At 61.7% G+C, this 26,623-nt stretch overlaps 3 protein-coding genes across 18 annotated transcripts; all 3 read left to right on the forward strand.

Annotated features, from left to right (window-relative positions):
- The first annotated feature begins 336 nt into the window (after positions 1-336).
- On the forward strand, positions 337-7,185 carry INCA1 (inhibitor of CDK, cyclin A1 interacting protein 1). Of its 3 annotated transcripts, none has more exons than XM_053212610.1 (7): positions 337-996; positions 5,065-5,178; positions 5,377-5,437; positions 5,720-5,913; positions 6,382-6,547; positions 6,739-6,884; positions 7,007-7,185. In XM_053212610.1, the coding sequence occupies exons 1-7, from the start codon at positions 914-916 to the stop codon at positions 7,167-7,169; spliced, it is 927 nt and encodes a 308-aa protein (XP_053068585.1). In that variant the 5' UTR covers positions 337-913; the 3' UTR covers positions 7,170-7,185. The 3 variants fall into 3 exon arrangements, with proteins under 3 accessions (XP_053068585.1, XP_053068586.1, XP_026903262.2); XM_053212611.1 differs by having other exon boundaries at positions 340-996; positions 6,739-6,909; XM_027047461.2 differs by having other exon boundaries at positions 342-996; positions 5,398-5,437; positions 6,739-6,909.
- A 267-nt stretch (positions 7,186-7,452) lies between these two features.
- CAMTA2 (calmodulin binding transcription activator 2) lies at positions 7,453-22,331 on the forward strand. Of its 14 annotated transcripts, none has more exons than XM_053212607.1 (23): positions 7,453-7,608; positions 8,869-8,963; positions 9,126-9,229; positions 10,353-10,420; positions 10,500-10,635; positions 11,105-11,191; positions 11,370-11,523; positions 11,846-11,980; positions 12,511-13,466; positions 14,018-14,144; positions 15,356-15,490; positions 17,211-17,326; positions 17,818-18,002; positions 18,269-18,347; positions 18,496-18,718; positions 18,858-19,192; positions 20,191-20,387; positions 20,602-20,785; positions 20,883-20,954; positions 21,041-21,061; positions 21,225-21,394; positions 21,506-21,583; positions 21,681-22,331. In XM_053212607.1, the coding sequence occupies exons 2-23, from the start codon at positions 8,933-8,935 to the stop codon at positions 21,742-21,744; spliced, it is 3,657 nt and encodes a 1,218-aa protein (XP_053068582.1). In that variant the 5' UTR covers positions 7,453-7,608; positions 8,869-8,932; the 3' UTR covers positions 21,745-22,331. The 14 variants fall into 14 exon arrangements, with proteins under 14 accessions (XP_053068582.1, XP_053068574.1, XP_053068575.1 ...); XM_053212599.1 differs by having other exon boundaries at positions 7,545-7,608; positions 8,874-8,963; XM_053212600.1 differs by having other exon boundaries at positions 7,545-7,608; positions 8,874-8,963; positions 21,509-21,583.
- Positions 22,332-22,441: 110 nt separating this feature from the next.
- SPAG7 (sperm associated antigen 7) lies at positions 22,442-26,414 on the forward strand. Its single transcript, XM_027047462.2, has 7 exons — positions 22,442-22,599; positions 24,851-24,918; positions 25,147-25,235; positions 25,362-25,446; positions 25,567-25,656; positions 25,744-25,900; positions 26,006-26,414. Exons 1-7 carry the CDS (start codon positions 22,515-22,517, stop codon positions 26,113-26,115), a joined length of 684 nt encoding a protein of 227 aa, XP_026903263.1. The 5' UTR covers positions 22,442-22,514; the 3' UTR covers positions 26,116-26,414.
- Positions 26,415-26,623: the final 209 nt, after the last annotated feature.

Genomic DNA, 26,623 nt, shown 5'->3' on the forward strand with positions numbered 1-26,623 from the left:
CCTCGGACTGCCCCCCAGGCCGGGCCTCCGCCTCACGCGGTGATGCCCTCAGGCCGGCGGCGCCTCCCCCGCTCCCCGAGCCCGGCGCTACCCCTCGGCCCACCTGCCAGGGTCCCCCCCACCCCCCCAACGGGCCCGCCCCCTTCCGCCCTCTGAGGCCTGGGTGGCCCCCTGCGACCCGGCCCACCTGCCAGGGGACCCCGCCCCGGGGCCAGACCCGCCCCCTTACCCCCACCCCCCACCCCCCGGGTTCCCCCTCGGTCCGCTGTTGAGTACCGTGTGGCTTCCTTGAGCTGCACCCCGCCCGGGAGAGCGACGGCCCCGCTTAGACCCCCCTGAGCGCGCCCCTCCCCGCGTTGGCCCCGGACGCCCCGTTCGGACCCCTGCCGGCTCTCCTGCCTCATCACGCAGCCTTGCTCGCTCTGTCTGCGCGGCCCGAGCGGCCGGCAGGTCATCGGCGGCTGCCCCTGATCCTCGGCTCGCCCTCCTTCCCCGTGGACACCCCCAGCTGCGCCAAGCGACCGCTCCGTCCCCACGTGGCGTCCATGAACCCCCTCGTACCCGATTTCCCTGCCTGCCCCCGCCCAGACCCCCAGACGCCTGTGCCCCATCCGTGGTCTCCCCCTGCCCGCCCTCGTTCCATGTTGCCGTGTGTCCGTCCCACTTAGTCTGCACAGAAGGAATCTCCCCGGTCTTCGGCCGCGCCCGCCTTCCCCGCGCTCACCGCCTGTAGCCCGTACGCGCGTGCGTTCAGCTCCTAGAAACGTCCGGCTCTTAGGAAAAAACCCCGAAGCGCGCTCTCTCTTTCCTTTTCCCGGACCCACGCGGCCCCTTTGCGATCTCTGCATCTTCGGCTGGTCTCGTCCCTGTTGCATGAGTGAGTGATTCATCCTCCTTTTTCCTCCCAGCGCCAATGAGCAGACTCGGTCCAGCCGCCCAGCCCAGGCCAGTGGTGCAGGGAGAGGACGGTGCAGACGACCTCATCCCCTTCGCCAAGTGAGTCCTCCCCACCCGGCGGGATTGGGGTGGAGACGCCTGGCTTCTTCCCGGAGAGTCGATCGCAAAGGAGGAATGGGAGGTTCAATGGCCGGTCTCGGGGGAATCAACGATTTGTGAACTTGTTCGACAAACGGTTTTTTGTTTTTGTTTTTTGATTTTTAAATGTTTATTTTTCAGAGCAAGGGAGAGAGAGACAGACAGACATCGTGAGTGGGGGAGGGGCAGAGAGAGGGAGACCCAGAATCTGAAGCAGGCTCCAGGCTCTGAGCTGTCAGCACAGAGCCCGACGCGGGGCTTGAACTCAGGAACCCTTGAGATCATGACCTGAGCCAAAGTCGGACACTTAACCGACTGAGCCACCCAGGCGCACCCCCTTTTTTTTTTTTTAATTTTTTAAGTTTTTTTTTTTCTCTTTAAACTCACCACTGTATTAAGCACCAGGGATTCAGCAGCTAGAAAGATCAGGGGTTTTGATCTGAGGTTCCCGAGCAAGGAGACAGAACTTCCGAACACCAACATAATTTCAATTAGCGATAAGTATCATAAAAAAAATAAAATAGGAAGAGGACATAACAGGAAATAGAGTGTCTTGGAGACACGAGTTTAGATAGGGTGATTGTGGGAAGGTGAGTTTGAATTGAAATCTGAAAAATGAGAAGCAACCAGTCTGATAATAGCCCCGGGGTTGGGGAGGGGGGGAGAAGAAGGAATAGTAGGGGTGAGGGGTTGGGGGGGAAGCCGCAAGAAAGAAAGAAGTTTGGTATCATCTGCAATCAGGAAGCAGGCCAGTGTCACGGAAACTTAGTGATCAAGGGAAGAGTAGACAGCCAAGTCAGACGGTCAGGCAGAGGCCAGCTCATATAGGACCTCATAGGCCATTGAAAAAGAGGCCTGAGGACAGTAGAAATCACTGGAAGGTTTTAAGCAGGGAAATGACAAGTAGACTTTTTCTAAGTTTATTTTTTATTTAAAATGTTTAATGTTTATTTTTGAGACAGAGTGTGAGCAGGGGAGGGGCAGAGAGAGAGGGAGACGCAGAATCCCACGCAGGCTCCAGGCTCTGAGCTGTCAGCACGGAGCCCGACGCGGGGCTTGAACCTACAAACCATGAAATCATGACCTGAGCTGAAGTCGGACGCCCAACTGACTGAGCCACCCAGGCGCCCCTATTTATTTATTTCTGAGAGAGAAGAGAATGTGGGGAAGGGGTAGAGAGAGAGAGAGAGGGAGAGAGAGCATCCTGAGCAGGCACCAGCTGTCAGCACAGAGCCCAATGCGGGACTCGATCCCATGACCATGAGATCATGACCTCAGCAGAGATCAAGACTTGGATGCTTAACCAACTGAGCCACCCAGGCACCCTGTCCAACTTTTTAAAAATCCATTTACGTAAGCTCTACACCTAACATGGGGCTTGAACTCATGGCCCTGAGATCAAGAATCGCACGCTCCCCCACCTGAGCCAACCAGGTGCCCCTCTTCGACTTTTTTATCATGGAAATTTTCAAATAAATACAGAGGTTCGAAAAAACAATCATCATGAGGCCAGTGTACCCTTTTCAGTCTGGTCAGTAATTATAATTACATTGAATATAATTTTATCTATATAGCCATCCAGCCTCCTCCTCCTCAGATTATTTTGAAGTAGATCTCAAAGTGTATATTATTTCAGAGGACCACTTTTAAAAGATTACTCACACTGCTCTGGGCAGAATAGATTACTAGGGGATTAGAATGGGGAAGCAGGGAGAGGAGGAGGAGTCCATCGAATAGGCCAGGCGGGGAAAGACGTGCTGGAATCTGGTGGTGGAGGTGGAAATGGTGAGGAGTGGTCAAATAGGGTATATTAGATTTTTTATTTTTTCTAATTTAAGTGAAACTTTAAAAATTAAAAAGCAATTTTAATGTTATATCATTCATTTTTTGCAAGAGAGAGAGGGAGACACAGAATCTGAAGCAGACTCCAGGCCCCGAGCTGTCAGCACACAGCCCAACTCAGGGGCTCGAACTCACAGATCGTGAGATCATGACCTGAGCCAAAGCCGGGCACCCAATCCACTGAGCCACCCTGGTGCCCCTAAATTTTTTTTAATATTTATTTTGAGAGAGAGCGAGAGAGCTTATGAGTGGGGTAAGGGCGGAGAGAGAGAAAGAGAGAGAATCCCAAGCAGGCTCCATGCTGTCAGCACAGAACCTGACATGGGGCTTGAACTCACAAACTGCAAGATGGTGAGCTGAGCTGAAATCAGGAGTCGACGCTTAACCAACTGAAGCACCCAGGCACCCTTTAAATTGTTTAGTTTTAAGTAAGTTCCACTACCAACGTGGGACTTGAACTCAAGACCCTGAGATCAAGAGCTCTACTGACTGAGACAGTTTTTATTTATTTATTTATTTACTTATTTACCTATTTACTTATTTATTTCGAGAGAGAGAGAGTGAGCACAGTGGAGGAGCAGAGAGAAAGAATCCCAAGCAGGGCTCGAACTCACAAACCATGAGATCATGATCTGAGCTGAAATTGAGTCAGATGCTTAACTGATTGAGCCATTCAGATGCCCCAAATTTAAGTGAAATCTTTTTTCAAAGTAAACAACTATATATATATGTATATATACATACGTACATACATACATATATATATGTATGTATATGTATATGTATATATATATGTATGTATGTATGTATATATACACATACATGAGGCCTGGACAGCCATGTGGTCTCAGGCATATGTATATACATGTATATATAGGAAGGATACATACATGTATATATGTACACATATTTTTTAAAATTACTTTTTATTGTTTCTTTTAATTTAATTACAAATTTGTTATATACACTGTGGTCCTGGCTTCAGGAGTAGAGCCCGGGGATTATCTCTCACATAGGACACCCAGTGCTCATCCCAACAAGTGCCCGCCTCAATGCCCATCATTCATTTTCCCCACACCCATCAACCGTCGGTTTGTTCTCTGTATTTAAGAGTCTCTTATGGTTTGCCTCCCTCTCTGTTTTTATTTTATTTTTCCTTCCCTTCCCCCACATTCACCTGTTGTGTTTCTTAAATTCCACACGAGGGAAATCATGATATCTGTCTTTCTCTGATGGACTTATTTCACGTAGCGTAATACACTCCAGTTCCATCCACGTTGATGCATTAAGATTTTATTTTTAAGTGATCTCTGCACCCAACGTGGGGCTCAAACTCACAACCCCAAGATCAAGAGTCACGTGCTCTTCCGACTGAGCCTGCCGGGCGCCCCAAATCTGGGTGTATTTGTGATGTAGAACTGACACGAATTCCCGATGGACTGGACGTGAAAACTGAGGGAAACGGAGGCATACCAGGTTTTGGGCCTTAGCAACTGGGCATTGGGGGTGCCTTTCTGTGAGGTGGGGGGGGCGCTCTGGAGGAGAGGTTGAGGGGGTGGTTGAACTTGCAAGTCTGGGGTCCAGGGGAAAAGCCAGGGCTGCAGATACGGATTTGGGATTTGGGAGTCGTTAGCACATTGGTGGTATTTACAGGCATGGGCTGGGCTGAGGTCAGGTAAGGAGGCATGGAGATGAGGAGATAAGGGCCCAGGCCAAGCCCCAGGACACTGAGAGGAGTCAGAATCCAGTCTGGGGACTCTGGAAGTGCTGAGCACTGGTCACCACCAGCTCTGCACACCCCTGCTTCCTAGAAGATTAGTCTCTCTTGAGATACAGGGACACAAAGCAGGAATGAACGGAGGTTCAGCTCTGCTGGGTCCTTGTGGTGACCAAAGGGAACCTGGCTGTCACATCCCCTGAGTAGCTGGGGCCCTCCTCTTTAACAGCCCAGTGATGGGTTCTCTGGTCGTTTGAGATCTGGGGCTCAAGCAATTGGCAGTCTCTACCCTCGCCCCAGCTCCAGTTTCAAAGCCCTCACCATCTCCTCAGCTAAAATGGGTAAGAGAGCACATGGCCCGAGGGGGGCCGGACAGCCGTGTGGTCTCATGGAAAGATGGGACCACTGAGTCCCAGGAGTGAGCAGGTGCTGTGAGGGATGAGCCAGACCTGAGCCTACCTTGTCCTCAGGTGCTCCAGGGTGGTCAGCCGACCTGCACCACCCCGCCTGCCTTCCCAGAGCCTCACGCTGATGCCCCAGCGGTATGGAGACCTCTTCTGGGAGAGCCTTAGCCAAAGGCCCAGGTGGGTAGAAACAGAGCAAAGGAGCAGGGAAGGGAAGGCCGGACAATTTTAAACTAAGCCCTGTGGCAGTGAGCCCTAGTCTGGGGACAGCTGGCCCACTGGCTGACGGACGCTGGGGCAACTACTGCCAGATAGACAGGTGGTTGGGACGGGCCGTCAGAGAAGCAATACGGATGGGGGTGTCCTCTCTGCACGTAGCTCCCCGTTTGTGCTTTACAGCCCCACCTGGACGGAAGAATGGCACATCCCTCCCTCGCCGGTAGGACAAACTCTGCCCTTTTAAAGCACTTTTGGGTTAAAATCGCACCCACCACCGTCTTATCCTCAGCCCTCCTGGTCACCTCTTCCCTGCTGCCCCCCAACCAGTGCACTGACCACGCACCCTCCTTTCTATGCATCTGTCACCATGTTTTCCAGATCACACCTGTGTTGTCACGATCTGGGCTCCCCAAGACCTCTGACTCCCTACTTCAGTCCAAGTTCTCCTGAGAGACCCAGTTCTGCCCTCTAGCCCCTGCCCCCACCCCATTCTCTGGCACAGAGAGCCACTGGTTGCTCCCAGCCTGGCCTGTACCCCCTTGAGAGGCTCCCACCCCCTGAGGTGCTTTGCAGAAGAAAGAGAAGGAGGCCACATTTGGCGGGAATGCAGCAGGGACCTGCGGGCATCCCAGCCCAGGTGAGGGCTGTCACTTATCACCTGGAGGATCTAAGGAGGCGACAGAGAATCATCAATGAGTAAGGAGGGACATCTGGGCAGAGTCTGGGGACAGGAGGGTCTGAACTAAGGAAGGGGGTGGGGGCTTTGAAGGAAGTGGCGGCTGTATGGGAAGAAGGCCCGGACTTGGTGCAGACCGTCCCCTGTGTGGAGGGGAGGAGGGAGCTGAGCACGCAGGCTGAGCCTCAGGAGCTGGACAAGGTGGAAACTGGGTCACCGAGGCAGGAAAGCAGTCCACAGAGCTAGAGGACAGTGGGCAGCCAGAGGCCACCTCTGAGTCCCTGGACTGAGGGTGCTTCCGCCCAGGGCAGCAGGGACTGGGGGCGGGGGGGGGGGGGGGGGAGGGGGGGGCGGTGCAGAGGGTTGGGAGCGAAGCCGTAACACCACTGGGTCCCAGCAGGAAGTATTTCGTGGCAGAAAGGTGAAGCCTGGAGGGGCAGAAAGCTTGGCCTTCAGGCGCCGCGTTCCTAAGCCTCCGGTCCCCACAGACTGAAGAAGGCTCAGTGGGACGTCTCGGGGGCCGCACCTGAGCCCCTGGCACCTGCCACTGCCGGCTGCGGAGTCCCCAGCGCCACCGAGTACCCGGGTCTGGAAGAGGCGAGGGCTACCTATCCACAGGAGGAGGGCCACCCTGTCACCACTGGCAGGACCCAGGTCTGGCCGGAGGAGCTAGGCGGGGTGCTGGAGGGTGACGGGGATGGACGCCCAGGGCCCGTTTGGGTGGCTGGACTGGAGACGCACAAACGCGGGCAGGGAGAGGCGAAGGGGGCGGGGGCGCTAGGACACCTGGAGAGACCTCCTTTCCCGTTCTTCCGTTCCTTTCCTAACTTCTCTCATCCTTACAGCTGCTCTGGTCCCCCTGGAGCCCCCTGGGCCTGGGGGGGGGGTCTGGTGTCCCCAGAAGACTGGGCTCTCTGGCCTCCTACAGCGCTGTCCCAGCGGGCAGGAACCGCCTCCGCTCCCCCTGGGGCATGGAGGTGCAGTCTGCGGAGTAAGGAGGAACCCCCAGGCCCTAGGTGTCCGCGCGCTGCCTGGTGGGGGGAGGGGGCGGGCAGGCTCGCCGGCAGACCTGGAGCCTCCCCCTTGTGACGCCGAGGCCTTTCCCTTCCGCAGCCTCTCCCAGCGACCTCCCCGCGCTCGGCACTGGGCGCTAACAGCCCCCTTGGCCGCCCGTGTCAAGCCATCCCCCAGGGCTCCGCACGGCCTATCGCCCCCCCCACCCAACCGCCCGCCCGCGCTGGCTGGCACTGAGTTCTTTGCTCTGCTCGGGTATTAAAAAGCAAGCGCGTTGAGCCCGAAGTGTCTTTCTGCTCGTGGAGCAGTGATGGCGAGGCTGGCGCGCACGGAGGGCTGCGTCACCTCGAGGACCCGGCTAAGATGAAGTCGGGCTGGACCCCCCGAACTCGAAGAGTCCCGCCGAGCCCCGCTCTTCCAGCCCCGGGGCGGCCCGCGCCCCGCTCTCTCGGCCCGGGCTCGGACCGCACTTCCGCCCCCCGGGACCCCCGAAGTCTGCCCCCCAAGTCCGGCCGCCGGACCCCCGCCCCGCTCCCCGCGCCGCCAGGGCTTCCCCGCCTTCCCCCCCCCCCCCCGTCCCCTTAACTGCGAGGCCCCGCCCCGTGCGCAGTGACGTCGGACGCCGCTGTCAGCGGGCGCCGGGGGGGGGTCGGTGTGGGGGAGAATGGCCGCTGCCGCCGTCACCCGCGGGACCCCGGGAGGTAAGAGCCGGGGCCTCGCGCCCGCCTCTCCGCCCCCGCGCCAGGGGGCGCCGCTCCCGGGCCCGCACGCCGCTCCGCCCGGCTCGCCCCCGCGCCGGCCCCCGTCCTCCTCCCCGCGCCAGGGGGCGCCGCTCCGCGCAGGGCCCCGCGGCGGACCCCGCGCCCCGGCCCCCGCCGCCCCGCGCCCGCCGGGCTCTGTCCCGCGGCGTCCCCGGGGCACCCCTGCGTGAGGGCGGGAGGCGGACCCTCCCACGTCGGGGCTTCTCCGGGGACCCCCTCCCGGGGCCGCTCCGCACCCTGGCAGGCTGCCTGGCCCGGACTGCGCACCTGCGCCCTGGGGCGGAGTCCTTACCCAGACCCGGCTGCCCGGAGCTCTGCCGGCGCGGACCGACCTCCTCCCCTCTCCGCCCCGGACACCTGGCGGAGCCCGCAGCCCCGAGCCCGCGCTGAGAGCATCCTCCCGCTTCCATCTGTGCCCTGGGGAGGGTGGGGGCTCAGGCTGGAGCCCGAGTGGTAGATGGGGTACGGTGGGCCTGGAGTCCGGGGGCAGGCAGAGGCGTTTGGGGAGAGAGCTGGTGGGGGAGGGGTGGGGAGGGCCGTGGGCCTCAGAGTGGAGGATGGGTCGTCCCGAGGGAGGGAAGCTGGGGTCTGGGTACCTGGCCCGGATGGATCCTCCCAGGCCCTGACCAACCTGGAGGAGAGGGCGTAGGTTAGGATCAGTCGTCACATATGCCCTTCCCCTTGCAAATATCAAATCGAGAAGGAACTCAGGGTGTGTCTTGTAAGGCCTAGCTCTCCAGCGGACTTAGATCTCCCGCCCTGCCCCCAGCGTCCAGGCTGTCGTCTGCCAAACCATCCTCCAAGGACCAGGTGCCCGGAGTCCCACCCCCAGGCCCTGACCCCACTGTAGCCCCAGCCTCCACAAGACCCCCCCCCCCCCCTCACACACACACACACACACACACTCTGGGGCCTCTGAAGCGCCACCCCTCCAGCCTTCTCCCCTCCCCCACCCCATTTGTCTCTTCCTGATGATTCTGTCGGAAAGGGGGTGTCTCCCCACTCCTGCTGGTTCCTCGCACGAGGTCTGGAGTCTCCCTCTGCTCGGTTCCGCTCTCCTCTCCCATCCCAGTCTAGCCCTTTCCCCTCTTCATCTTTCCCGGGTACCGCGACCCAGCCCCGCATCCCTCTCCCGCCTTATTCTCCTCACCCTGGGTCAATGTGGGCCTTCTGCCGTGACCTTGTTCTCTGCCTTCCCAGCACAGACTCCCCCTCCCCCCGGCCTCTCAGGCCGGGGGTGACCTTGCCCCCTGGAGCCCTCAACATGAATACCAAGGACACCACCGAGGTTGCTGGTGAGTACACAGTCTGTGGTGACCCTTGGTTCTTGGATCCCTGCTCTCCTTGTCCTGGTTCCAGATGCTCCCAGGGCTTTGGATCCGGCCCTTTTGCCCTGGGCCGTCACAGAGGTGTCAGAGGCCGCCCTGACAGAAGTCCTCTCTTCTGCTTCCCTCTAGAGAACAGCCACCACCTGAAGATCTTTCTCCCCAAGAAGCTGCTGGAGTGTCTTCCTCGCTGTCCGCTGCTGCCTCCAGAGCGGCTTCGCTGGAATACAAATGAGGTTCTCCAGGGAGCTTGGGGGGAGGAGGACCTCGCAAGGCCTGGTGGGTTGGAGGAAGGCCAGTGGGGGTCTTCCTGTGTCCATGCTCCTCATTGCACAGTATTGCTCTAAGCGCTTTGCGGGTCACAGAGGAGGTGTAAAGACCTGTATCTCGTAGGAGCTTGCTTCTGGGCACGTCCACCTGGGTAAAAATAACAGTTACCACCTACAAAATCTTCCTTACAAACCTGGTACCGTGCTGACCTGTGTTATCTCGTCCAGTCCTTGAATGACCCTGTGGGGCAGACACTGTCATCCCTGTGCTGTAGACGAGGCAACTGGTCTACCTTGTGGGGTCTATTTGACCATAGAGCCTCTGCTGTTAATAAAACCGCCACCGGTGTTGGCTCTTTCTGGAGGCACGGCCCTCGTGTTACACCCCTTCTGTACTCCGCACACACAATACGTTGTGCTGTTTGATCATCACTGACTTAATTCATTAAACGAGGATCATCGGCAAAAACGTACGTGGGTGGTGATGTTAAAAGTGTGGAGAAGCTAAGGGCAGCGAGCAGGGCTTTTCGGAGAGGTGGGAAGGGATTTGGCCCATGGGGTGGCTAGGAGATATAGAAACGTCCGGCATATAGGATACTGACACGCGGGAGCCGACTGCTCAGGGCACGTTCAGAGGAGAGTCGATGGACCGGCCTGGTAGATGGAATATAGGTGAACAGGGAGAGCAGTGACTTGATTCCCGGTCTGAGAGAACCTTGGAGCCGGGCTGAGGAATCCAGAATTCCTGGCCGTGTCGAGCCATTTAGGTTTCTTGAGTCAGGAGGAGACACGAAGATAGGTTTTAGAAAGAGCGAAGTAACGGGGCAGCATGAAGAGTTGATGATGAAGAGATCAGACTTGACCCCAAGGTCAAGGCCCGCATCGAGAGGAGGGAAGGAGAGGTTAGACTCTCGTCTGAGATGAAGCCCGGGGTCCTCGGGAGGTGGTGGTCCTGGTTGGGAGCAGATGTGGGCGCCAGCCCGCCCTGGCCGCCGGAACTCAGGAGAGAGTGGGGCCGAGGGCCAGGAGTGGGAGGCCAGGCTGAGACTCTGCGAAGGGGACACCCACCTGAGCGCCCCCTGTCCTACAGGAGATTGCGTCCTATTTGATCACCTTTGAGAAGCATGACGAGTGGCTGTCCTGTGCCCCAAAGACAAGGTGAGGTTCGCGAGGTGGGGAGTGGCAGGGGGTCCCAGATCCTGTTTCCAGAACGCAGGGCCAACCCTTCCCTTCCCAGGCCTCAGAACGGCTCCATTATCCTCTACAACCGCAAGAAGGTGAAGTACCGGAAGGATGGTTATCTCTGGAAGAAGCGCAAGGACGGGAAGACCACCCGCGAGGACCACATGAAGCTGAAAGTCCAGGGCATGGAGGTGAGCCGGGTGCCAGCCATCCGTCCTCGGCCCGGTCCCAGCCATGCTGGGGCCCGGTGACCTGTGTCCCCCTCCCTCCTGCCACCCTTCCCTTCTCACTCACGTGCCACGGCCCCCTCCCTGACCAGCTCTCTGGGATTAGGCTCCTGGGAGGGCATCGGCGCCCACGCCCCTCGCTTCTCCTGGATTCCCTCGGGGGCCTGTGTCCCGAAGCCCTGAGCACAAGTCACGGCGGCTCCTCTGCCGGGCTGTGCTCTCGCCCTGCCTCCCCATCTCCAGACAGCCCCTCCCCCGCCTCCAGTCTGGGCCCTGTCTGGGTGCTAGGACTGGGAAGCCGCATGGGGAGCCCCCGGGGGCAGGGGGCGGGGGTGGGCTGGGGAAAGAGAAGCTGCTGGAAAGGTTGGGATTCCTGCAAAGGGACTGAACAGAGGAAGAGTCGGGGAGCAGACTAGCCCTCCCCCCACCCCAGCCTGTCTCCTGGCAGTGTCTCTATGGCTGCTACGTTCACTCTTCCATCGTCCCCACATTCCATCGGCGCTGTTACTGGCTGCTCCAGGTGAGGCCGCGGGGCTCAGGGAGCTGGGGGCTGGGAAGAAGGGGGGTAGGGGGTGGAGAAAGTCACACGTCGGGGGGGGGGGGCGGTGAGGCCGGGGGCGCGCGGGAAGGAGGCCAGGACGAGGAAGCCGAGCCCCCCATGGACCCCGTGGCGCTGTGTGTCTGCCTTGGGCTCCCAGAACCCTGACATCGTGCTTGTGCACTACCTGAACGTCCCAGCCCTGGAGGACTGCGGAAAGGGCTGCAGCCCCATGTTTTGCTCCATCAGCGGCGACCGTCGCGAGTGGCTGAAGTGGCCCCGGGAGGAGCTGCTGGGGCAGCTGAAGCCCATGTGTAAGGCCCGCGGGGGGCTAGGGCGGCACTGCTGGGGGCTGCTGGGGGCGTGCAGACGAGGGCCTCTACACCCAGAAGCCCCGGGAGCCCGGGAGGGTGCTTCTCCGAGGGGCCACCCGGACTCCCGCCGTGTCCTGAGGTCCGGGAACGCAGAGAGAGGGGGCTGAGGGACATTTGGGAGCTGTGCGTCCGAGCTGCTTTGAGGCAGCTGGCCAGAAGCCTCGGAGCGTGTCAGGTGCTTGGAGAAGCCGGCGGGGCGCTGTGGGGACGGTGTGTGAGCCCCATGGCACCCCCTCCCCGTGCCCCACCCCCACCCCCACAGTTCACGGCATCAAGTGGAGCTGTGGGAACGGCACAGAGGAGTTCTCCGTAGAGCAGCTGGTGCAGCAGATCCTGGACAGCCACCCGACCAAGCCCGCACCCCGAACCCACGCCTGCCTCTGCAGTGGAGGCCTCGGTTAGTGACCCCTGGCCCCGGAGCTCCCCCCCACCAACCCGGCCACGCCGCGCCTCCTCTGGCTGAGGGCTCCCCTGGCCTGCCAGGATTTGCATGCGGATTTGCATGCGGATTTGCATGTCTTTTGCACGTCCCAGAAAGCTGGGCCAAAGGAGCAGAGGCCTTCCCGGCCAGCTGCACACGGGCTCCTTTCCCCGGAGTTCCAGCAGCCCTGGCTCCTTCTCTGTCTCCTACTCTTAGCAACTCTGGGCCACCCCAGCCCGGCGGTTGACACCTAGACGGTACCGCCTCGGTTCTGTTCTCTTGTCCTGTTTCTGTGCCTTTACGAGTCTCTCTCAGCTACTTCTGCGGGCTCCTGCAGTCCTGTTAATTTGGGGAGAAGGGGCACCGCTTCTGCCTCCCAGTGGCCACAGTCGGTATTACATCTCGTACACCCGCAAAGGGCCAGGAAACGCCTGGAGGCGGCCGGTAAGCGAAGGTGGAGAATGAAGCGTCCTTTCCCTTTCTCCTCCCACCCTTTTCCGCTGCAGGTTCCGGGAGCCTCACCCACAAATGCAGCAGCACGAAACACCGCATCATCTCTCCCAAAGTGGAGCCCCGAGCTTTAACCCTGACCTCTGTCTCCCACCCCCACCCCCCTGAGCCTCCTCCGCTGATCGCCCCTCTTCCCCCAGAGCTCCCCAAGGCACATACTTCCCCTTCTTCTTCCTCCTCCTCTTCCTCCTCTTCTTCCTCCTCTTCCTCAGGCTTTGCGGAACCCCTAGAGATCAGACCTAGCCCACCCACCTCTCGAGGGGCGTCATCCAGAGGAGGCACTGCAATCCTCCTCCTGACGGGACTGGAGCAGCGCACTGGGGGCTTGACACCCACCAGGCACTTGGCCCCCCAAGCTGACCCCAGGCCTTCCGTGAGCTTGGCCGTGGTTGTAGGATCCGAGCCCCCTGCCCCACCAGCTCCTCCCAGCCCCGCTTTCGACCCCGATCGTTTTCTCAACAGCCCCCAGAGGGGCCAGACATACGGAGGGGGCCAGGGGGTGAGCCCGGACTTCCCCGAGGCAGAGGCCGCCCACACCCCCTGCCCTGCCCTAGAACCCGCTGCTGCCCTGGAGCCCCAGGCGGCTGCTCGGGGTCCCCCTCCACCGCCAGGAGCAGGTGGGAGAAGAGGAAACCGTTTCTTTATTCAAGATGACGGTAGCGGGGAGGAGCTCAAGGCCCAGGGGGCTGCCCCACCCGCACCTTCACCCCCTCCTTCGCCCCCACCTTCACCTGCCCCCTTGGAGCCAGCAGGCAGGGGAGGCAGAGGGGAGGCCTTGTTTGGAGGAGCTGCTGGGGCCAGCGAACTGGAGCCCTTCGGTCTCTCGTCATTCCCTGACCTCATGGGAGAGCTCATCAGCGACGAGGCTCCAGGCGCCCCTGCCCCAGCCGCCCCACTCTCTCCTGCTCTTAGCAGCATCACGGACTTCTCCCCAGAGTGGTCCTACCCGGAGGTGAGCCTCAGGCCTCGCTCCCCTATTTTTCCTACCCACGCCGCCACTTGGTTTCCCTTGGTTTGTGTGACCACTCACTTGTCCCACCCTATTTTTGCTGTCTCCCTAGTTAGCCCTCCCTCCTGCCTTCCCCCCTCTGCGGGCCAGGTGGCGTGGTGTGGGTCCCCCAGGTGCCTGGGGAACTTTGTCCTCTGGGTGACTGTGTCACAGGCAGGGCACTAGGGCGGCCCGGCCTGGAGAGAACAGGACGGGGTGTGATGGCAGAGTCTGCCTTCAGCAGTGGAGAAGTCCCGCTCGCTCTCAGCTGCCCCACAGAGGGGAAGGACCGTGGGAGCCTCAGGCAAGGGAAGCAGTGGGTTCCCCGATCCGGGCAGGAGCGTCGGGAGGAGGGACAGGCTAGCTGACCTCTCCCCGCTGCAGCCCGCCCAGTCCGTGTACCCGGAATCTAGCACAGGGCCCCGCCCTGCAGCACTAGTGCCCTCGATGAATGGGTGCACGAGTGAGCACCCCACAGGGTTCCGGTCACACGGTGCCCGGCCTTCTCTCTGCAGGGTGGGGTCAAGGTGCTCATCACAGGTCCCTGGACTGAGGCCGCCGAGCATTACTCCTGTGTCTTTGATCACATCGCGGTGCCAGGCTCACTCGTCCAGCCTGGCGTCTTGCGCTGCTACTGTCCTGGTATGGGGACCAGGGATGGCACGGGGACTGGGGACGGCAGGATAGCACCTGGGCGGTTAGCTTCCAGGAAGTGCTGGGAACGACCCTGTCAGATCTTGAGCCTGAGTCCTGTGTCCCCGCAATGGGCAGATGTTCCCCAGGCTTATGTGTCAGAAGGTCTAGGCTCTGGTCTGAGGAATCTAGTCCTCGGCTCACTGGTGGCCTCGGACAGGTCCGCTCCTTTCTTGGGTCCGTGGCCGCCCCTCCTTTGGGGGCAGGCATTTGCCCTGACGGGTCTCCAGTGTCCACCCAGGCCCTCTGGCTTGGTTCGAGTCAGTCTCTGGTTCCAGTCCAGGGAGCATGAGAAGGGAGACACGTTGGTCTCCTCCAACCTGTCCTGGACCGAAGGACATTGCCTTCTAGATCTGGGCTGTCCGGTATGGTAGCCATCAGCCACATGTGCCTGAGATTAATTAAAATGAAATAAAATATAAAATTTGGTTCCTGCCTCTCGCAAACCACATTTTGAGTGTTCAGTAGCCACACGTGGCTTAGCGCTCCCCCACTGGGCGGTGCAGACACAGAACCTCTCCACCGAGGTGGTCCGTCCGCCACCACCTTGCCTCCTTACCGTGCACCCAACAGTCAGCGTTACTGGGACCTCACGGGCCACCAGAGTGACAGGATGACAGGTTTGCCGTCTGTGAGTGTGTTCCCCCACCCCCACCCCGCAACAGCCTGGTTCAGCGTTGCGTGGAAGGAAAAGAGAGATCAGAGAAGCTGGGATCAGGGGTGGTTTTGGCCTCTAGTCTTGGGACCCCGGCCTGGTGGTGTCGTTCTCGAGGCCACAGATGCGGAGAGCCTGGGACACAGCTCTCACTAGACACTGCTGGTGAGCAGTTACATCTTTTCCGCCAGCCTCATCGTGGGCTCACGACCTCTGGACTCTGACCTTGGGGGATCAAACTTCCTTGTAAGCGTAGGGGTCTCCTGACCCTCAGCTTCCAGGCCTTGGTGCTGAATAAGAAGCAGAGTCTGCAGTCCCAGGTGTCTCTGGCCCGTAGGAGGTTTTAAGTTCCTGAATGGAGTGGAGTCCCTTCCCCATCAGGACCAAGGCCACTTAAGCAAGGGTGGAGGGGAGCCGGCTATGAAATGATCATGTGTGGCCTTCACGTGGGGGCCAGAGAAGGAACCAGGGAGAGAGCCCATCTTGCTGACCCTGCCCTCCCCAGCCCATGAGGTGGGGCTGGTGTCTTTGCAGGTGGCGGGGCGGGAGGGGCCCCTTTCCGCCTCTGTGCTCTTTGAGTATCGAGCCCGCCGATTCCTGTCACTGCCTAGTACTCAGCTTGACTGGTTGTCTCTGGACGGTGAGTACTTAGCCCTCCGACCCCTTGGCAGGCCCCACAGCCTTTGAGGACATGCTCCAAACCCCTCAGGACTCCTGTGGCCACCGCCCAGCCTCCAGTTTACCCCCCTTTTCCCAACCCCTGCTTCATTGGTCATCTCTAAATGCAGCAGCCATTGCCCCCCCCCCCCCCCCCACACACCAATCTCCTCTTCTCCGGAAACCTCGGAGCCGTCTCTGTCCCAGCTCTTGGCCTGTCCTCTGTCCCAAAGATGGGCTCTAGGCAGGCGAGGCCAAGAGGCGGGAGCAGGGACAGGGTGTGGGGCAGTGCATGTGGGGTGTCCACAAGCGTGTGTATGTACCTATATGTGTATTTAATTTCCTTCGTTAATTTTCTCTCTAGTTATGAAGATAGGTGGTTGCTGTAAGAAAGTTAGGAATAACAGAAAAGCATGCGGTAGAAAATGAAAATTACTTGTAATGTTACCACTTGGTGACATTCGCCTTTAATGTACTTTCTTGCACGGACAGAGGCGCACACGCTCACGCATATGTGTATCAAGTCTAGACCCACGTGTGTTCCTTATGGGTTATCCCTCCTGTGGCTTCCAGCTGTTTCCCTGTGGCACCTGCTTCTCCTGGTCCTGCAGGTGCCCCTCTCCCCCCACCCGAACTTCCTCCCCTCAGCGCCCTTGCCCCCCAGCCCCCATCTGCCTCACTCTTGGGGGCGGTCCCCCCACAGCCTGGCCTGCTCATGAGTTCTGCCGTGGCTACTCCAGGCCTATGTGTTCCTGGCTCTCCTGTGGGGCTCCACCCTCCCCCTGCTCCTTGGACTAGTGTCCTGACTTGCCCCTCTTCTTCCCTTCCTCTTGCTTGTTCGGTGCACCCCTCCGCTCTCTGGCCCTTCCTCTCCTCTCCTTCACCCGGTTTACCCTCCTGCCCCCTCCCTTGTCTTTCTGTTCATTCTCCACTCCCCACCCCCATCACCTCTTCCTTAGTCCCCCTTCTGTCCTGGCATCTCAAGTGGGACCTCCTCCACCTCCATCGTGTCTCTGTGCATGTTTTCCCACGGCCCTGATCCCCTCCCGCCTCCCCTCCTTGTCCTTGTGTGATCTCAGGAGGGGACAGATATAGCTTGGGGTGTGTGCGCGCGCGTGTGTGTGCTTTGTGCACAGGGTGGGGGAGGAAGAGGAGGAATGGACGTGGCCGTCCGTCTCTGTCACCTTCCAGCCCTGCCACCCTCTTTGTGGACAGCTGCCGGGGGACTGGGAGGAGGGGGTGGTGCTTTTTAAATCACAGCCCTTGAGCTCTCTGGGCAGTGGATAAGAGAGAAGAGGGGCCCGGTGTCCTTCAGCCCCAGCATGGGGGACAGAGGTAGCATCTGGGGCAAGGAGAGCTGACGGAATAGTGCGTCTAGAAGGCTGGGGGTGTGTGTGAGTGAGATCTGGGCCAGCTTGGGGCCGCAGGCTGTTTGGGAGTTCCCACCATGTCTGCGTCTCAAAGGACACAGTTCTGGTCCCCGGTCAGTGGGTAGCGTTAAAAGCCCCAGTTTAAGGCCTGCGTCCTGATGGACCGTATTCAGGGCGGGGAGGGTGGGGCAGAGGGGCCGTCGTTCTGGGGGAGAGGAAAGAACGTGAGTCTGCCTCTTCACCCCCAGAGCCTGGGACAGGCCCAGTCGTGTTCGGGGCATCACCCGGACCCTACCCACCGCTCAGCCTCCTCCCGTACCTCTTGCCCCTCAGACAACCAGTTCCGGATGTCCATCCTGGAGCGGCTGGAGCAGATGGAGAAACGGATGGCCGACCTGGCAGCAGCCGGGCAGGCTCCCTGCCGCAGTCCTGCCGTGCCTCCGATTCAGGTACCTGTGTGAGGAGGGAGCTCGGGAGGGTCTTCCCGGAGGAGGTGGCTCTCGTGTGTGGCTCTCCCGTCCCCGGCTTCCTCCTCCCTGACGTCACCCCACTCCGGCTCCACCGCGGGGCGGGAGTGGCTATTCTGGGCACCCTCTTGGCACGACGGGCTTCAGACTATTTCCGATCGGAAGAGGGTGGGGGGAGGGGGCCAGGAGAGCAGGGGCCCAAGTCTCCGAGGAAGCAGACGGGGAGAGGACTCTGGGCTCCGAGAGGGAGAAGCCGTCTGCGGGGGAGAAAGCTAACTGGGGGTGGGGGACACCCAGGACCCCAAACCAGGGACACGGATGGCCCAGAGAGCTCTGGGTGGCAGGAAAGCTGGTGCGGGAGGTGTGGGGAGGGCAGGACAGGAAGCGGAGAGGACAGGGGTGGGGTGGCCAGGGCCATCCTGAGCCAGGGGACCAGACGCTCGGGTCCCTGCACAAGGGTATCTGTACTGCAGGATGAAGGCCAGGGACCCGGGTTCGAGGCCCGTGTGGTGGTGTTGGTAGAGAGCATGATCCCTCGCTCCACCTGGAGGGGTCCTGAACGTCTGGCCCACGGAAGCCCCTTCCGGGGCATGAGCCTCCTGCACCTGGCTGCCGCCCAGGGCTACGCCCGCCTCATCGAGACCCTGAGCCAGTGGCGGTGAGCAGGGCAGCGGGCAGGGGGACTGGGGCAGAAGTACCAGGGGACGGAGGAGGGACCAGAGGACCCGGAGCCCCACCAAGAGGGAAGGATCTGCACTTGTGACAGACTCTCAGCCCCTCACATTATGCGTCTCTGACCGTCTTGCTGCACCGACCTCGGTGCTTCTGGACAGCCTGCCCTCCTCCCCCGTCCCTTTGATCCTGATGCGCCTGCTTTGCCCGCTTTTACCGACTGGGCTCGTGTCCCTGTCCCAAACCCTCTAGGAGCGTGGGGACAGGGAGCCTGGACTTAGAGCAAGAGGCTGACCCACTCAACGTGGACCACTTCTCTTGCACCCCTCTGGTGAGCGTGCGTGGGGCAGCGCGGGCCAGGCGCGTGGCCGTGGGAAAGTGTCGAGGGACGCAGGGAAGGAGCCGGTGGAGCTGCGAACTGAAGACCCGGCCTGGGGAGGAAGGGCCCCGGGCCTCACGTCCACGCTCTCCACCCTCAGATGTGGGCCTGCGCCCTGGGACACCTGGAAGCCGCCGTGCTCCTCTTCCGCTGGAACAGACAGGCGCTGAGCATTCCCGACTCACTGGGCCGGCTGCCCCTGTCCGTGGCACAGTCCCGGGGCCACGTGCGCCTCGCCCGCTGCCTGGAAGAGCTGCAGAGACAGGAAGCTTCGCTGGAGCCCCCACTTGCCCTGTCGCCCCCCTCCTCCAGCCCAGACACTGGTGAGGGTCGCCCCCGATCTAAGAGGCTGTGGGTGGGAGAGCGAGAGGAGGAGCAGGGAAGAGGAGAGGGGGGTGGGAAGAACAATCTGGGAGGGGTCACGGAGCTCCGGCTGCCCTTGCCTCTCCCCTGTCCTTGCAGGGCTGAGCGGGGTCTCGTCGCCCTCAGAGCTGTCGGATGGCACATTCTCTGTCACATCAGCTTATTCGAGCGCCCCGGACGGTAGTCCTCCCCCCGCTCCTCTGCCGGCCTCAGAGATTCCGATGGAAGAGACTGTCCCAGGCCAACTCTCCGCTGGGGCCCCTGAGGCCCCCCTATTCCTCATGGACTGTGAAACCACCAACTCCCAAAGGCCAGCACCCTCACCGCCTCCTCTCCCACCAACCACCGAAGGGGGGACTGCTCCTGAGGAAGCAGACGGCCCACTGGCCGTGGACGTGATCCCGGTATACTGCTCGTGCTCGTGCTCACTGACAGTAAAGGCTAGAAATGGCACGGGGTGGGGGGGTGGGGGGGGGGGCGGCAAGACTGAGCAGACGCTGATCATCCCATGAAGCAGAACCTGAGTCTGGCTTCAGTTTGGGAGGAAAGGGCCGTTTACCTTTATTTTGGAACGGGCAAGGCGACCCTCTGCTTAACTCCCGTCAGACCTTGTGACTCAGAAGTCATGAGGTGTCAGAGATCAAAAATTCTAGAGAACAGCCTCAGCTGGAGCTGGGCTGAGAGGTTACCTGCTGGTCCGTGCAGAGATGAGGTTTTGGGGGAAGCAGCCTGACGGAGGGAAGCGGGTGCTGTGTGGAGCAGAGGCTGACAAGCTGGCGGGTCTGGCAGAGATCTGGGGTGGGGACGAGGCTTGCACGGGACAAAAGTGACGCAAGTCTTGAGACGGGAGTGAACAGAGGAACGAATCTTCGAACCTAGCAGCACACTTCTCTGCTAAGACCTGGGCAGGTACCCATCTTGGAGAGGCCAACGGACTAACTGGGTACCTAGTACTAGACGCACAAAATGCTTAAAGTTGGCAATGCGCCGGCTTCACAGCTAGAGCCATCCGGCAGGGTGTCCGATAGGTGGCAGGCACCGAGCTCAGGGGGCTGGGGGCTGCAGGCACGGCCGAGCCTGTGGGGAGCACACGTTGGTCAGCTGGCATGAGGCAGGGGGGCCAGCGGGCAGTTGGCCTGGAAGGGCAGGTCCTTCATTTGTTCCGCTCCTGCAACCCTGTTCGGAGGAGGTCCATCCCGTCCCGTTTTCCACACCGTCTCAACACAGGGCCATAAACTCAAGTGGGAGCCTGGCAGGCATATGTAAATAGTGGCCGAGAAAGACTGGGGAGCAGGGACAGCCATCCCCGAGGCCTGTCTGGTGGTGAGGGGAATGACAAGACAGCAAGTGGACGATGGTGACGGCCTTGGCGGGGTAGGAATGTCTGGCGGCTCGGACTGCTCCCAACTCACCGAGCCTCTCCTCTGTGCAGGTGGACATGATCTCACTGGCCAAGCAGATCATTGAAGCCACACCAGAGCGGATTAAACGAGAGGACTTCACGGGGCTGCCCGAGGCTGGAGCACCAATGAGGGAGCGGACAGGGGCCCTGGGGCTCAGCGAGACCATGTCCTGGCTGGCCAGCTACCTGGAGAACGTGGACCATTTCCCCAGCTCGGCCCCGCCCAGGTGACCAGCTCAGGACAGCATGTCCAGATTCGTCAGGGCAAGCAGGGAGCGGGGAGGTCCTTCCCTGGAGCCAGTGCTCCGTTCTGGCCCGGGGCCCCAGCCCCCGAGGAAGAGACTGGTACCGGCTGAGGGGCTCTCAAGTCCCCCTCCGGGCTCTGTGGCTGGACACGCTTCACGGTGGGCCCCAGGACACCCCCTCTCCCTGTCCCTGCAGCGAACTGCCCTTCGAGCGTGGTCGCCTGGCCGTCCCTCCCGCCCCTTCCTGGGCAGAGTTTCTGTCCGCTTCTGCCAGCGGCAAGATGGAGAGCGACTTCGCCCTGCTAACGCTGTCGGATCACGAGCAGCGGGAGCTGTACGAGGCGGCTCGAGTCATCCAGACGGCCTTCCGGAAGTACAAGGTCAGAGGCCGGGGGTTCCGCGAGATGAATCACAGCAGCCCGAGGTCAGGGGACGCGGTGGGCTCCAGGCTGCAAGTCTGAGGCTTGGTTCTCGCAGGGCCGGAGGCTGAAGGAGCAGCAGGAGGTGGCGGCTGCAGTGATCCAGCGCTGCTACCGGAAGTACAAGCAGGTGAGCCCTTTCTCCCCCGAAAGCACGCCCCAGCCCTGAGCGCCCAGAGCGCTGCGGGAGCCCTGACCCCCTTCTCTCTCCACAAGCTGACCTGGATCGCGCTCAAGGTATTAGGCATGAGGTCTGGGGGTGTGCTTGTCCCCGACGAGCCGGCCTCTCCACCAGCGTGTGGATTAGAGACCGGCCCCCGCCGAACTTGGGGGCGAACCTCAGGGTGCTGGGGCTCTGTCCCTGCATTTCACCCCCTGTCCCCGCTCCCCGCCCCTGCAGTTTGCGCTGTACAAGAAGATGACCCAGGCGGCCATCCTGATCCAGAGCAAGTTCCGGAGCTACTACGAGCAGAAGCGGTTTCAGCAGAGCCGCCGGGCGGCCGTGCTCATCCAGCAGCACTACCGCTCCTACCGCCGCCGGCCCGCAGGCAGCCTGCCCACCCGCACCAGGTACGGCCCGCGGACGCCCTCCCCGCCTTCCCCCGCCTCCCCTGCCAGGGTCCAGGGGCGGGGGGCGGGGGCGCCGGCGGGCCACGTCTGCTCATCGCTGCTTTCTTCCAGCAGGGGCTCCTTTCTCACCAAGAAGCAGGACCAGGCAGCCCGGAAGATCATGAGATTCCTGCGGCGCTGCCGGCACAGGTACCCGCGTCCCGGGCCGCTCCCCGCGGCCACCTCCACCGCCCCCCGCCCCGTTCCCATCGGCCGGCGTCCTGACCCCCTCCCCGTCTCCCCGCAGGCTGAGGGAACTGAAGCAGAACCAGGAGCTGGAAGGGCTCCCCCAGCCCGGACTGGCCACCTGACCGCCGCGCCGCCTTCCTCACCGCCCCGGGGGCCGCTTCTGGCAGTCTGAACCGAGGCCGGGCCCTCGGCGGGAGGGGAGCCCCCGTCGGCCGCTGTCCCGCTAAGCGGCGGCCGGAACCCTCCCGGGGCCCCCGCCCCGCCCCGCTGGGGCGCGCCCCGTCTCTCGGCATCCCCACCGCCCCCCACCCCCCGGGCCCGCGCCCCACCTCCCCGCATCTTCAGCCGCGACCTCCGGAGCCCCGCCTGCCCCTGCTCCACGTTTCCCCGCTGCCTGCACCCGCCCCGGCCCCCTCCCGACTTGCCTTATTTATTTGTTGGACGCGTCTCTGAATGTATCCGCCTCGGTCCCGCCCCCGCCGCGCGCCCCCGCCCGACTCCGCATGCCGGCGCGCGTCCCCGTCCCGGGCCGCCCCGCCCCCGAGGGGAGGGGCCTGTACATACTGTAACATACAGAGCAGAGTGAAGAGTCTATTTACGGCGCCGCGGGGAGGGCGGCGCGGCGGGGGCCCCCGGCCGGCTCCACGAGCACTTTCTACTTGTGCATGGGCTTGGTTTCTACGAGTTACCATTAAACATCGCTGCACCAGCCAGCCTCCCGCCTCTGTCTGCGCCGCGCGGGCGGGCGGGCGGGCGGGCGGAGCCTCGGCGGCGGGGGACAGCGGGCGGGGCGCGGCCGGCGCGGGGCTCTCCGCCTCCGACGTGTTTCCGGCCTTAAAGGCATTTCGCCCTTCCCTTTAAGACGCGCCGCCCCTTCTCAGTCACTCCCAAGATGGCGGACCTACTGGGCTCCATCCTGAGCTCCATGGAGAAGCCACCCAGCCTCGGGGACCAGGAGTCTCGGCGCAAGGCCCGAGGTGAGGACCCCAAATCCGCAACCGCCTTTCTTCGCCCGGTTTTCAGGACCACACTCTCCCCCCTTCGGACGCTGCCGCCGCCTCAACCTTGAAAGACCCCCTCACAGGCCCCTACGGAGACCCCCAGAGTCCCTAAAAGGGCTGCCGGCCCGCCCGCTCTTGTTAGCGGGCGGTGATTGGCTACCTCAAGCCCAGCGCCGCCTCCCGCCTCTTCCCTACTGGCCTTCCGCAGTCCTTGTTTCCAATTCGCCGGCGAGCCCGCCCGTCCGCCGCTGTCGTGCTCTGATTGGCTGGCTGCCTCCAGCCCCTGGGCGTTCCTCGCCCGCCCGCCCGCCCGCCCGCCTCGCCCCGCCCGCGGTTCGGCAACCCCCAGCTGTATTCCGATTGGGTCCAGGGCACGCCCGTCCGCCCTCCCTTCGCCTCTATTGGCCAGCTCCACTTAGAGCTCTGCCCACGAAGTCTTGTCCCACCTTCCTCGGGCCCACCCCGCCCCCAGCGCCTCCTATTGGCGGCCGGGTCCTTCGGGTGCCCTGCGCCCCCTCCCCGAGCACCTGCCCTGCGGCGTCCCCGCCGCCCCTCCCTCGAGGTCAGCCTCCCAGCCCCCGGCTGCCGGCCGATCGCGCTAGTGACTGGAGGGACAGGGACGCTCCTGCCCCCGAGCGGCTCCCTGCGGGCGGGCTCCTCCGCGCGGGGGCCGGGATCCTGGGGTACCGTCGCGGATCCCGCAGCCCCGAGCGCGCAGGAAATGATCACCCCGCAGTTTGGTAGCCACCTTGCAAAATAATTGTCACCAGGGCAATGACCCAGGGGCCCTGACCCGGTGAGCGGACAGAGCTCGGAGGAGATCGGGGACGTGTGCGAACTGGACACTGGAATTCGTGCTCTCCCTGACTGCCTAGGCGGGGCTCACCAGCGGCAGTTGGTGGACCAGGAAGCTGAAGTGCATAGTGTTAGGTACTCGCTTGAGGTCACAGGGTTACTAAGTGGTAGGGCTTTAAACCTGGCTTTAAACTGGAGTTAAGCCTACTCGATTTTTTTTTTGCCAACATTTTTTTGTCTTTTAACGTTTATTTTTGAGAGAGAGAGCATGAGCGGCAGAGGGGCAGAGAGAGAGGGAGACAGAATCTGAAGTAGGCTCCAGGCTCTGAGCTGTCAGCACGGAACCCAACTCAAGGCTCGAACCCACGAACCTTGAGATCATGACCTGAGCCGAAGTCGGGCACCTAACCGACTGACCCCTCAGGCGCCCCTTGGCCAACATTCTTAGCCTTAATCTTACGCCACTTCCTCAGATGCAGAGGGACCCGTTAGAGAGCTGTCGGTGGTCAAGATAAGATGCACTGATGGCAAAGCCCCTGGGATGAGAGAAAGAACGCCTAGCCTGAGCTATCAGGCCCTGGGGCCACGGAGACTAACGGGATGGGAGGTGAGCAGGGCGCCTGCCCCCCAGCAGCCCAGAGTCTGGCCCGAGAGACAAATACAAAGTTACATTATGTGGGTTCTCAGCACCTGCTCTAGTGGCTGTCTGAACCAAATGTGCTTTGGGCCCAGAGGAAGCGGCAACTGTGACTCACGGTGGGTCTCGCTGTGCAAGAGGAGGAGAAGCACTCGAAGCAGAAGGAGCCACAGGTGCAAAGGCCTGGGGTGGCCAGGCAAGCGGGAGGCGGCTCGGGACAGCTGCCGGGATTTGGTCCAGGGAAGTGGAATCAAGGGTGTGAGGGGTTTGAGGTGGCCAGAAAGGGGCGGGGGCGCTGAGACCTGAGCTGGGGGAGCTCCTTCGCAGCTCACCTTGGAGTTGGATGCCTGCGCTCCCAGAGGAGGAGGGGGCCTGTCCCCCCAGCGTCATCCTGTCCGTAGAAGTGAGAAGTGGGGGTGTCACAAAATATAGGAAGCTAAATAATTTCCCCTTTCTTGCGTAGACGCTGTGACAGGAAGCTCTTGAAGGCCAGGCCCGAATCCGCTCCCCTGACCTCCCCCGCTGTCTCCCGGTTCCTCGCGTGTCGTGGGCATGAAACAAATGTTAATCGGATTCCCCAGCGGGGTTGGGAAACGGGACCTTGCTGTTCCCGCTGCACGGCGGGCTCTTGCAGGGCAAAGCTCGGTCCGTGTCTGTGCCACGTGGACCTAGCACAGCGCCACGTGCGGAGAGCGTACGAACCGACGCTTGGCAGCAGTCCTCCCGCTCTCCCAGCCGGCCGGGTCCCCGCCCGTGCCTCCGCCCCCGGCCTCACGCTGCCCTTTCTGCCCCCAGAGCAGGCTGCCCGCCTGAAGAAGCTACAGGAACAAGAAAAACAACAGAAGGTGGAGTTTCGTAAAAGGGTGAGGACAGTTGGAGGTGGCACAGGCAGCTTCAGGGAGGACCTCGGATAAGTTAGACTCGGAAGGTGGAGGACTCAGGTTTCCCCAGATGTCTCCGGGGAGGAGCCTGGAAGCCAGCGGCGTGGAAGCTGGGAAAGGCGTGGGGAGGCGACGGCCCGATGGCCCGGCTAGGGCGAGGGATGCTGGGGCGGAGCGGCCCTCCCATGCCGTCCTTCTCCTTCTCCCAAGATGGAGAAAGAGGTGTCCGATTTCATCCAAGACAGCCGGCAGATCAAGAAAAAGTTTCAGCCGATGAACAAGATCGAGAGGAGCATCCTGTGAGTGTCCCCGGCCTGGGCGGCTGGGCGGGGAAGGGCCAGCGGGGACCCGTGAGAAGGGGGTGCCGCCCCTCCCCCCCCCCCGCCACGGTGCCGCACACTCTCCCCTCCGCCCTCCCTTCCCAGACACGATGTGGTGGAGGTGGCTGGCCTGACGTCCTTCTCCTTCGGGGAAGATGATGAGTGTCGCTACGTCATGATCTTCAAGAAGGTGAAAGGCCCGAGCTCCGCGCTCCCCTGTCTCGTCTTCGGCCTGCGTCCGCGCCCCCCCTCCGGGGGAGAGGCCTGGGGTGCCTGTGGACCCTTGACCCCGGCATTCCCCTGTCCCCAGGAGTTCGCGCCCTCAGATGAAGAGCTGGAGTCCTACCGTCGCGGCGAGGAGTGGGACCCCCAGAAAGCCGAGGAGAAACGCAAGCTGAAGGTGAGCCGCGAGGGGCAGGCCCTGGAGCCTGCGGCCCAGCACCCCGAGTCAGGGCCCCTGAGCGCGGGCCTCCCTCTGCACCCCCAGGAGCTGGCCCAGCGGCAGGAGGCGGAGGCAGCCCGGCAGGGCCCCGTGGTGGTGAGCCCCGCCAGCGACTACAAAGACAAGTACAGCCACCTCATCGGCAAGGGCGCGGCCAAGGACGCGGCCCACATGCTACAGGCCAACAAGACCTACGGCTGTGGTGAGGCCCGGCAGGGCTGGGGAGGGCGGGAGGGGCGGGGGAGCGCAGGACGGCAGGCAGGGGAGAGGCTGTGATAACGGGGCTCCCACCCTCCTCGCCCCCCAGTGCCCGTGGCCAACAAGAGGGACACGCGCTCCATCGAAGAGGCCATGAACGAGATCCGGGCCAAGAAGCGGCTGCGGCAGAGCGGGGACGAGCTGCCACCGACGTCCTAGGCGCCCCAGCAACCGGGGCGGGCCGGGGACAGGGGGACAGGCTGCTGCTATTAGGACCCATCCTGGAGCCCCACCTCCGCACCGCCTCCCGTCCACGGGCACCGGGCCGGGGAGGCGGGTATGTGACTTGTCACCGTCCGAGCTCGGACCCTCGAGTGGTGTGTGTGCGCTTGCGCGTGAGTGTGCGCGTGTGAATGCACAGGTGGGTATTTAACGTGTATTATTCTCCTTTCTCCTCGGAATTTTCTTCCCCACGGGGCTGGGATTACTTTACACTCAGTAAACACTGTTTGACCCAATGTCTTGGTTTGTCTGAACAGGGAAAGGGAGGTCCTGGGGAGGAAGGGAATTTTAGGTTGATTAAGTGTGACTGGTGTTTGTCTAGACCAAGGATGGCCAGATACTGGTGCTCTCAGGGCAGGGGGGGATGGGGGAGGGGGTCCCGAAGAGGTACGATCTGTGGGGCACGCTCCCTGGAGAGTTTTCACTCTCTCACTCCCACGCAGCT

This window comes from Acinonyx jubatus, chromosome E1 (genome assembly GCF_027475565.1).
Source record: "Acinonyx jubatus isolate Ajub_Pintada_27869175 chromosome E1, VMU_Ajub_asm_v1.0, whole genome shotgun sequence".
Lineage (NCBI taxonomy): Eukaryota > Metazoa > Chordata > Mammalia > Carnivora > Felidae > Acinonyx > Acinonyx jubatus.

Bases quoted from the DNA above. Each gene is read 5' to 3' on its own strand.
- CAMTA2 (XM_053212599.1), top strand. From the start codon at position 7,572: ATGGCCGCTGCCGCCGTCACCCGCGGGACCCCGGGAG. The intron at 10,636-11,104 runs GTGAGCCGGGTG...CCCCCACCCCAG, and splicing joins TGAAAGTCCAGGGCATGGAG to CCTGTCTCCTGGCAGTGTCT. The intron at 11,981-12,510 runs GTTAGTGACCCC...TTTCCGCTGCAG, and splicing joins CCTCTGCAGTGGAGGCCTCG to GTTCCGGGAGCCTCACCCAC.
- SPAG7 (XM_027047462.2), top strand. From the start codon at position 22,515: ATGGCGGACCTACTGGGCTCCATCCTGAGCTCCATGGAGAAGCCACCC. The intron at 25,236-25,361 runs GTGAGTGTCCCC...CTCCCTTCCCAG, and splicing joins AAGATCGAGAGGAGCATCCT to ACACGATGTGGTGGAGGTGG. The intron at 25,447-25,566 runs GTGAAAGGCCCG...CCCTGTCCCCAG, and splicing joins ACGTCATGATCTTCAAGAAG to GAGTTCGCGCCCTCAGATGA.
- INCA1 (XM_053212610.1), top strand. From the start codon at position 914: ATGAGCAGACTCGGTCCAGCCGCCCAGCCCAGGCCAGTGGTGCAGGGA. The intron at 5,438-5,719 runs GTAGGACAAACT...TCTCTGGCACAG, and splicing joins GGCACATCCCTCCCTCGCCG to AGAGCCACTGGTTGCTCCCA. The intron at 6,548-6,738 runs GTCTGGCCGGAG...TCATCCTTACAG, and splicing joins TCACCACTGGCAGGACCCAG to CTGCTCTGGTCCCCCTGGAG.